General features: G+C 28.2%; 1 protein-coding gene across 1 annotated transcript; it reads right to left on the bottom strand.

The window, feature by feature from the left end:
• Window positions 1-3,613: 3,613 nt before the first annotated feature.
• Window positions 3,614-4,150, bottom strand: LOC101508850 (pectinesterase inhibitor-like). The gene has a single exon (XM_004515400.1). It carries the CDS (start codon window positions 4,148-4,150, stop codon window positions 3,614-3,616), a length of 537 nt encoding a protein of 178 aa, XP_004515457.1.
• Between the last annotated feature and the right edge of the window lie 7,699 nt (window positions 4,151-11,849).

Here is an 11,849-nt window from a genome sequence, read left to right as displayed (position 1 = left end):
AAAATTATAATTAAATAAGAAATTATTATAATTACTTCGTGGGTACACCTCAATTAAGCAATGTAGATATACCTCAAAATATCTTCAATAATGTGTTATATAAGATGAAAAGTACATCCCATAAAACATAGATGAAAATAAAAGTGTATGTTGATTAATAAATATGGTATTTTTTTGGGTTCACTTACATTTGAATAAAAATTAATTATAATTAAAAGGTAAAAAGAACATGATTATTAAAACTAAAAACTTACATCATTCATAGTGTACTGTTTTGATTATAACCATTGATTTTTTTTTTTTTTTTTTCAAGGCAAAAGAAATTAATTTTAAAAGATTATTTACATGCATCGTTTACTATAATAAAGTGACACGTGTAACTATAAAATAGAGGCATGTGGTCGTTTGTTGTCAATTGTATAAACAATGTATGTTTGATTACATTTTGTATATATTATAAATAGATATAGGTTAAATGAATTCTTAGTTAACTTTTGACAATATAAAATGTACTATCAACATCATTGGTATATTATGTTAAGGTAAAATTCTAAATAAAGTATTTTGAGCATAAACAACATTAGTTAATTAATCATTGATCATGATTTTGATTATGTTGCAATTTAACATATTATTTTAATTGATTTATAGTCATACAACAATCAACAATCTCACCATGAAATAAATCAAAAACACTATACATTACTTGAACTGCAGATTGATTATAATAACATTTTGGTTTATAAAAGAGTAATATGATTTATAAAGAAATATTTTGAATTGTATACAAGAAGATTATGATTATTTCTTTTAAAGACAACTCATTCTTCATAGTAAAAACCTCACATTAAAGAATATCAATACTACTCAAATCAATAGTCAAACCCTTCACTCAAGTTGGAGGTCAAAAGAAGCGAAATAGCCGTCTGAAGACCTACAAGGACTAGGGGTGTACAAAGGTCAGGTTTTGTGTGTCTCTTATCCGGTCCCAATATTTTATTGAGGTCATATTTTAAACCCTTAACCTGATCAAACCCGATAAGTTGCAGATTCATTAAGGACGTGACAAAATAAATACAAGACTAGATTGGTCCCAAGACGAGACAAATAATAATCATTGTACATTTTTTTAGAAAAATAATTAAACATAAATTACGAACCCATAATAAGTTACATATGGTTACCAATTGGCAATTCATTCAAGAATAGTAAACTTATTATATTGTTTTACGAAGTATAAAATATTAAATTAGTGATTAATTTTTTTTAAAAAGGATGAATTAATAATAACCTAAAATAATAACAAAAAAAATAATTTGTCCTTAGTTTTTCTGGGACCCATTGCTTATGGATTCGCGGGATAGATCGGGTCTTGTACACCACTAACAAGGACAACTAGGATAATAAGGGTAATGATACGCTTTGCAACACTTTTTGCATAAAGATCATGCTTCTAAGACAAAGGACCGACACTTTACAACTATTTAATAACTCATTAACGTTTTCCATACAATACAAAACCCTTATGATTTTGTAAAAGAACATTTTGGATTGAAATAACATACATGTCTATTGAAGTTCAAACAGGAACATCAAGAGGAATACACTTGCAAGAGTTTTCAAAGCAATTATTCCAACACTTAAACAATCAAACTCAAAGCAAAAACTCGTATCTCTTTATTGATTTATTGATGATAATCAATAGATTTTGATCCTAAACCCTTTTATCATACACATAATTTGAAACGTGACATGTAAAAAAAAATTCTAGATTGAAAGGTAACTGCAAAAATTATTTGAAAAGTGGATTCTGAAAATGATCAATAATGATCAAGAAAGATAATGTAAAAGCAAGAACAACTCATAGATTGTGACGTAAGCCACCTTGTGTGAATCAAGATATATCATGGTGTGATTTTATTTTCCTTAGCCTTATTTATTTCTCATTCAATCATATATCATATAGAAATAATCTACTTTATTCATTTTTAACACACCAAAATGCTCTAGATTTTTTGTTTGAAATGATATTGAGTTAATTTGAATTAGATTCGGGAATTAAAATTTTTAAAAGAGATCACAATTTAAACATTTTTCATGTGATTAATATTGCTACTTCGCACTCAATAACTGTAACAATTGGTCACATCTATATTATTTAATATAAAAAAATTATCAAGCACTTATTATTTATTTATTTTTTGAAATTGCAATGATATAAGTAAAAAGTATATACATGAACTAAAATCAAAATGACTTATATATGTAAGGCCAAAAGTTTATTTAAGTTATTATTATAATGTTAATTGTTTTCTTTTTGTTAACATTTTCTGTTATTTCAATCGATCAATGTTTGGCATATTTAAATATATTATTTTAAAATATAATTGAAATAAGATGCAATTTAATGTTCAACAATCTAAAAAGTTATATTAAATATTAAAATAATTTTTTTCTTAATTATAACTCAATAGAAAATTATTAAATGTCACATAATATCATTTCACGTGTATTATATGGCATTTTATAAGATATTAGGTATAATATTTTTAAAAATAATTATTTCCTATTTTTTGTTATTTTGTTCCACATTTCTATTTCTTCTATTGGTCTTATTTTCTCTTTTCAAATTTATACAAATATTTTGGTTTATTGGTCCTATTTATTATGCTTCACATGGAAGTGAATTGAGAGACAAAGAAATTCATGACATTTTCACAAATTTACTAAATCATGGTCAAAATTATATGGGCTTTTACGTTAATTGAAGGGTTAATCCTTTATAAATTTATGACATTGAATGTCTATTTTGCTTGATAGTTCATCATGATCTTCTCCTTTTTATTTTACTTTTTTTGTCCTTTCAAATTTGTAGTGCATGAAGCTAAATCTGTTTTATTTTATTGATTAATTCTGATTTAATTTCAAAAAGGATAAAAATATTAGTTAACATTTTTTATTCGCATCAACAAGAGCCTTATTTATTTATTTTTTGACAAAATCAGAGCCTTATATTTCTATTTCCATAATTTATTATTTCCTACCATTTTAACCATGTTGTTCATAATATTAACCATGTTTCTAAAAGCCGTTAACCAGATTATACTGTTTGATTAGAATGACAAAACTTTCTATTCAAATCTATTAACCACGTTGTAAAAGGAATTCACCATATTGTTTTAAGTCATTAACCAGATTTATATCTTATTTTAAGTCATTAACTAGGTTTACGAAAGACAAAATTTGAAACTCAACATTGTGAGAAAAAATGGAATGAAAAGTTACATTGCAAGTGAGGAGATAAAATTTCTCAAGTTACTTCAAAAAAAAATTAATTAAAATCAGCAAATAAAAGGAAGAAGGAGGAATTATGGAAGAAAGAGAAAATTAATGTGTTAGGTTTATTTTCCCAGAAGAAGATAAAAATAAAAGTGAAAAAAGAGCGATAAAAAGCGGGAAAGTAAAAGAAAAAAAAAAGTAAATGAAGAGGGAGATTGTATGGAGGGTCACTTGTAGTTGTGTTTAAAAATGTGTCAAACTATGACATTTCTACTTCGTTGCAACATTATCCAATTAAGGAAAAAATCCTAAATTATAAACTATGATCAATATTCTAATTCCGCAAAAAATTTGTCAAAATAAGAATAATTTGAGAAACTTGTGTGACAACACCAGCATACTTTGGAAGCACAGAGGTATCATGAAATGGTTTACTACCCGATGAATCACCTGAAATACAATCTTCAACATCTGTAATGATAGCACTTGCATGCAAATTCACACCATTGTAATCTCCACTCTTTAAGAGTTGTTGAGCTTTGAAAACCTCACCAAGGGCTCCATCGCTTTCTCCAAAATTCAACAAACAATTCTTGTAATGAGTTTTTGCTTTGCGATCACTACTTTGTGTACTTAGTTTCTTGATTAGATTGATTGTGTTGGTTATTTCGGTACGAAGGACACCAATAGTGTATTGTGTAAGACTAACGAGATCACCAGATGCACCACCGGGTTTTGATTTGAGAAGCTTTAAACAAAAAGAATGATCTTTTGCTTTCTTGCAAATGGTTCCAATATCCACAACTTTAGTTGCAGATGACAAAGCAACACATAAAAGAAACACAAGTGCAATCAGTGAGAAACGAGACATATTGTATTTTTTTTTTTTTCTGCTTCTTCTCAATTCTCTATTTGTAATTGTAATATTGGTTTTTCTTCGCCCCTGACAGTTTATATAGAACTTTTTGTCCTTATACATATTTGTCTTTATATAGTTGAGTTATTAATAATGGTCTAGGTATACATATTTGATTTATTAGTAATCGTCTAGGTATACATATATAGTATAATTTGGTCTTGTATTTTAAAAATTATTTTCTTCACATTATATGATTTCTTGTCATATATAGTATATGACTTAATTAATATTTTAAAAGTCAATTTTTACATTAAAAGTCTTGAGAATTTGAAAAAGCTTTGCAAGATTTTAATGACTTTTAAGAATTTAAAATATTAATTAAGTAATGTAATATTTTTAAATTGTTATAATAACTATAATAACTTTTTATTTAACTATAATTTTAGAGACAATGAGAATAACTTGTTAGTAACGTAATCAATTTAAATCTCATTTTATTTATAAATAAGAATGATATCCAAAATTATAATTAAATAAGAAATTATTATAATTACTTCGTGGGTACACCTCAATTAAGCAATGTGGATATACCTCAAAATATCTTCAATAATGTGTTATATAAGATGAAAAGTACTTCCCATAAAACATAGATGAAAATAAAAGTGTATGTTGATTAATAAATATGGTATTTTTTGGGTTCACTTACATTTGAATAAAAATTAATTATAATTAAAAGGTAAAAAGAACATGATTATTAAAATTAAAAACTTACATAATTCATAGTGTACTGTTTTGATTATAACCATTGATTTTTTTTTTTATCAAGAAAAAAGAAAGTAATTTTAAAAGATTATTTACATGCATCATTTACTATAATAAAGTGACACGTATAACTATAAAATAGAGGAATGTGGTTGTTTGTTGTCAATTGTATAAACAATGTATGTTTGATTACATTTTGTATATATTATATATAGATATAGGTTAAATGAATTCTTAGTTAACTTTTGACAATAAAAAATGTACAATCAACATTATTAGTATATTATGTTAAGGTAAAATTCTAAATAAAGTATTTTGAGCATAAACAACATTAGTTAATTAATCATTGATCGTGATTTTGATTATGTTGCAATTTAACATATTATTTTAATTGATTTATAGTCATACAACAATCAACAATCTCACCATGAAATAAATCAAAAACACCATACATTACTTGAACTGCAGATTGATTATAATAACATTTTGGTTTATAAAAGAATAATATGATTTATAAAGAAACATTTTGAATTGTATACAAGAAGATTATGATTATTTCTTTTAAAGACAACTCATTCTTCATAGTAAAAACCTCACAATAAAGAATAACAATACTACTCAAATCAATAGTCAAACTCTTAACTCAAGTTGGAGGTCAAAAGAAGCGAAACAACCTCCTGATGACCTACAAGGACTAGGGGTGTACAAAGGTCAGGTTTGGTGTGTCTCTTATCCGGTTCCAATATTTTATTGAGGTCAAATTTTAAATTCTTACCCGTCCCTTAACCTGATCAAACCCTATAAGTTGCAGATTCATTAAGTACACGATGAAATAAAGACAAGACTAGATTTGTCCCAAGACGAGACAAATAATAACCATTGCACATTCTTTTAGAAAAACAATTAAACATAGATTTCGAACCCGAAATAAGTTACATATGGTTACCAATTGGCAATTTATTCAAGAATAGTAAACTTATAATATTGTTTTATGAAGTATAAATTATTAAGTTAGTGATTAATTTTTTTAAAAAAAGGATGAATTAATAATAACCTAAAATAATAACAATAAAAAAACATTTATCCTTAGTTTTTCTGGGACCCATTGCTTATGGATTCGCGGGATAGATCGGGTCTTTTAAAAATAAGAAAAGTAAGAAAGGAGCTGCAACAGCCGTATAAGCAAAGAGTAAACTCACCAACAAGCCTATCATTTGGTATCGGCGATCAATAACTGTTCTAGAAAATTTTCTCTGTTCTCGCCCAAATTTCAGTATGTTATTTTATCCATTTAGTTAGTCAAATAAATATACTTCCTCTTATTTTTAACCATCACAATTTCTCTCTAAAATACCCGACTGCTCCGTTTGTAGAATTTGTTATTTTGCACCGTTCTCCTTCACCATAAGCCCGATTTGAGTGAAACCAACGCCAAAACGGCCGTGTGAAAAGTGGATATATTATCCACTGATTAGTTTTCTGATTTATGGTGATTTTACATGACCAAATTTCGAATTTATTTTTAACGTTTACCCATAAACTCTCGAATTTAGGTGATGTGATAATAAAAGGTGGATGCATTTTGATAAGTTTTAGGTGATTATGATGATGTATAATTAATAAAAATGATGTTATAAATTTGTGATAAGTCTACGTGATGATGTATGATTGATGAGATTGATACTATAAGATTGTGATGAGTATATGTGATGACGTGTAACTAATGACATTGATGTTATAAATTGTGATGAGAATGTTGTGGTTCCAATTTGTGTTTGAGATGAAGGTCTTAATGGATTACCATATGCCAACGAGGGGGGAAAATAAATATTGAGAATTTGTGAAGTGGAGATTATTTTGTCATCATATAGGTAGGGCCTGACAAACCTAGTGATTTCGGGGAAGTACAACTGAATGAGTCTGATCGTGGCGGTCTATTGTTGAGCCTTAAGGCAAAACTGTTAGACCTTGGAGGTATTCGGGTGGGGAGTTCCAAGGTGACTTGGAGGTAGCACTTCAAATGTCAGGAGCTACCACCCAACACACGTTTACTTCTACTGTCGCGTATATGTGTCTCGGGTTGAGTTGATGGGATCTATGAGGACAAGGCCAATTTGAATTGTCCGTCCGCCAGGATGGTGGCATAGTATCAAGCCTCCTAACCAAGTACTTCAGAGTTAGAATGGTACCACATTGTGAAGTAGAGTCTAAGCTCATGCATAGCATTGTATTTCCTTGTGAATGTTTCGTTGTGATTGATGTGTTTCAAAAGTAATAATAATTACTCTTAGATGATTTGATGCATAATATAATGAGATGATTATTTTACTTGAGTGAATTTGATTTTATAATATGATACTATTTACTTAAATATTTTGATATATCGTAATGTGATTATGATACGATCTATTATGATGGTTGCATGTTCTTCTTACTTATATTATAATATTAACATAATTTCGAAATCGTAGTTGTTACAGGTTAATGAGTCTTGAAGTTCAAGTTTGGGAGGAACACTGCTCTGTTAGGTGATACCGGAAATAAGGGTTGTTATTTGTATTTTACTTATTTATTTTGAAACTACTTTTGTATGAAAACCTTATAAGTACTAGTAAGGTTTTAGAATTAAATCAAGTAATTATACTTAAATCAAGCTTATTGAGATTGCACTATGGAGTAAAAAAGTTTAAAGTGTTCCTTTTGATTTTTGAGAAACGTGATATCTTAAATTAAAAATTAAAGTTTTTATTTTCTTGAAAACATATTTTTATTTATCCGCTGCAAATTTAAAAGAAATATGATATAAATTATTCTATATATATATATATATATATATATATTATTTTGGGGGTTTAGGGTGTCACAGTTACCAATTGGCAATTCATTCAAGAATAGTCAACTTATAATATTGTTTTACGAAGTATAAATTATTAAGTTAGTGATTAATTTTTTAAAAAAATGATGAATTAATAATAACCTAAAATAATAACAAAAATGAATCATTTGTCCTTAGTTTTTCTGGGACCCATTGCTTATGGATTCGCGGGATAGATCGGGTCTTGTACACCACTAACAAGGGCAACTAGGATAATAAGGGCAATGATACGCTTTGTCACACTTTTTGCATAAAGCTCATGCTTCTAAGACAAATGACCGACACTTCACAACCATTCAATAACTCATTCACGTTTTCCATACAATACAAAACCCTTATGATTTTGTAAAAGAACATTTTGGATCGAAATAAAATACATACATGTCTATTGAAGTTCAAACAGGAACATCAAGGGGAAGACAACTGCAAGAGTTTTCAAAACAATTATTCCAACACTTAAACAATCATACTCAAAGCGAAAACTCGTATCTCTTTATTGAGTTATTGATGATAATCAATAGAGTCTTATTTCATATCACACAAAAAAAAAACATTCAAACCATGACATTTCTAATTCGTTGCAACATTATCCAAATAAGGAAGAAAAAAAACCAAAAATATAAACTATGATTAATATTCTAATTCAACAAAAAAATTGTCAAAATAAGAATAATTTGATAAACTTGTGTGACAACACCAGCGTGTTTTGGAAGCATAGAGGTATCGTGAAAAGGTTGACTACCAGGTGCATCAGCTGAAATACAATCATCAACATCTGTCATGATAGAACTTGCATGCAAATTCACACCATTGTAATTTCCACTCTTTAAGAGTTGTTGAGCTTCGAAAACCTCAACAAGGGCTCCTTCGCTTTCTCTAAAATTCGACAAACAATTCTTGTAATGAGCTTTTGCTTTAGGATCACTACTTTGTGCACTTAGTTTTGTAATTAGATTGATTGTGTTGGTTATGTCGGTTTAACACCCTAAATTTTATGATAAACTATTTTATTAATTAAATAGGATTTTAAATAATTATTTGATGTTAAAATTATTATAAAATATATGTTAATAAACTTTGTGATTAATTTTCGTTATATGAATGTTTTCTATGATGTGCTAGTTTGATACACATTATATTTAATGAGCGATATAAATAATAAATATTTTATTATATTATATTTATTTTTTTAAAAGTAATAGTATTTTAGTTTAATATTTAAAATAAATAAAAAAGATTTTATGCAATTTTACGTGTATATACGTGTACTCAATTAATGTAATATTTTTTTGTGCATTAGATTGATGTTAAGTATGTACATAGTTATATTTCAATTATTTATAACTACTTTCTATTTTAAATTATTTATTTTATAAATAACTATCTTGAGATGTTAGAAATATTGTGATTGATTTTCTTTACTTTTATATATAACATATGACATGATGATTTTATACATATTTTATTGTGATTTAGTAATTAATATAAATTGTTGATGTTATGTTTAATTATTTTATTGTTTTGACTATTCTATAAAGATGATAGTATTTTAATGGGTTGATTTTGAGAAATATTATAGTAATAATTATAGTTATTATAAAAATGTGTTTTATGGGTTAGATCCATATAGAAGAATAAAACCTAATTAAACATATTATTAAAAATTAAATAAATATCCAAATAATTGTTTCTTTAAAATAAATAGATAAATAAAAAATAATGATACCTTAAAATATATAGGACAAGCTAAATTGTAGAATCCAATTGGTATATGTAATGTAGGCATGGCCTGTTAACTAATTTTACAAATATTTAGATGATTTTATTAGTTTTTGCTGCTTGTTTTCTGTCCGCCGTTTTCCAAAACAAAAATTATCATTCCCTGCTAAAGTAATAAGAACATCGCCGCACCTGTGACACTCTAAACCCCAAAATAACATTTATAATAATATATACTAAATTATTTGAAGAAAACTTGCAGCGGATAAAGAAAATCTGTTAAAGAGAATAAAAACTTTAATATCTAATTTACGATACCACGTTTCTCTAAATACACATGTAACAATTCAACTTTGTTCCTCAATTAAAATAGTACAATATCAATGAACTTGATTTAACTAGAATTTCTTGATTTAATTCCCTAGATTTACTCGTACTAAGTTTTCATATAAAAAGTCATTTATAATAACATAAGTAAAATACACATTACAACTCTTAATTCCCGGTATCACCTATCAGAGCGGGGTTTCTCCCAAACTTGAACTTGGAGACTCATTAACCTGTAATAACTGCGATTTCCCAAACGCATGGCCAAGCCAGTCAAACACAAACAACGAAGGAGGTGAGTTTTGAAATCATGTTGATAGTATAATATAAATAAGATGAACACGCTATTAATCATCAATAAACCGTATCATTACACAAACATTCTTCAAGGAAAAACATCACATTATATAGTCAAAATCAAAGAAAATCAATACACTTCACTGTAACATCAAATCATCGCATAAATTATTATCACACATAATACATATTAATCACAACAAAACAATCACAAGAAAATGCAATGCTATGCATGAGCTTAGACTCTACTTCACAATGTGGTACCATTCTAACTCTGAAGTACTTAGCTAGGACGTTTGATACTATGCCACCATCCCGGTGGACGGAAAATTCAATTTGGCCCTGTCCTCATAGACCCCCTCAACTCAACCCGAGACACATATACGTGACAGTCGAGGTAAACGTGTGTTGCGTGGTAGCTCCCGACATTTGGAGTGCTACCTCCAAGTCACCTAGGAATTCCCCACCCGAATACCTCCAAGGTCTATCAATCTTGCCTTAAGGCTCGACAGCAGACCGCCACGATCAGGCTCATTCAGTTGTACTTCCCCGGAATCACTAGGCTTGTCAGGCCCTACCTATATGATGACAAAATAATCTCCACTTCACAAATTCACAATATTTATTTTCTCCCCTCGTTGGTATATGATACTCCATTAAAATCGTCATCTCATACACAAATTGAAATCACCATTATTTCATCAACTATGAGGTTAATTCAATATTCTCATCACGATTTAGAACATCACTACCATCATCATCACTTAAACTCATCACAAATTTATAGCATCACTATCATCAATCAAACATTATCACAAATTTATAACGTCACAATTATTAATCGTACATCATCATCATTACATAAAATTATCACAAAACATCCATCTTTTGTTATCACATCACATAAACTCATCTAATCACACATATATAAATTTAATTCGACACCTAATATCACAATAATATCAATATCACACATTCAAATAAATTAAATTAATCAACACCCTACAAATATTTCTATTCTATATTTTAATCTCACAACTTCCATATTTTCACATTAATTAATTTATACCTCAAAGGGCTACTTCCATACGTAGAGAGCCCCGGATGAATCGTTGGGAAATACGGTTTTCCCATTCATCTCACAATATATTACACTCATGAATTCAAACGCTCTATCACCCCTTACCTTATTTGGACGCTTTCACACAGGAATAGGATTCCATGAGCAAACATCCTTTATTCATTGACTCTTTGTCCATCAGTCGATCTAACTCGACAGTTTATGGGTAAACGTTAAAAATAAAATATGAGAAGATACTCTAAAAAATAAATTCGAAATTCGGTCAAGGAAAATTACCATAAATCAGAAAACCAATCAGTGGATAATATATCCACTTTTCACAAGGTCGTTTTGGCTTTGGATTCACTCAAATCGGACTTAAAGTGAAGGAGAACGGTGCAAAATAATGAATTCGACAAACGGAGAAGTCGGGTATTTTAGAGAGAAATTGAGGTTGTTAAAATTCTGGAAAATTATGTTTAATGGACTAGTTAAATGAATGAAATAACATACTCAGATTTGGGCGAAAATGGAGAAAGTTTTCTGGATAGTTATCGATCACCGGTGCTAGACGATAGGTTGTTCTTGTGTTTCCACTTTGGTTTCAAAGCTGCCCGTCCAATTCCCTTTTTTTTGTTGTTGTTTTATTTTATTAACAATTAGGGTTCACA

The sequence above is a fragment of the Cicer arietinum genome, chromosome 2 (assembly GCF_000331145.2).
Source record: "Cicer arietinum cultivar CDC Frontier isolate Library 1 chromosome 2, Cicar.CDCFrontier_v2.0, whole genome shotgun sequence".
Lineage (NCBI taxonomy): Eukaryota > Viridiplantae > Streptophyta > Magnoliopsida > Fabales > Fabaceae > Cicer > Cicer arietinum.
The sequence above is the reverse complement of the archived record's forward strand: the minus strand, read 5'-3'. Positions and strand labels throughout refer to the sequence as shown.

What these genes read in the sequence shown, in the direction of transcription:
- LOC101508850 (XM_004515400.1), bottom strand. Translation starts at nt 4,150, where the DNA reads ATGTCTCGTTTCTCACTGATTGCACTTGTGTTTCTTTTATGTGTTGCT.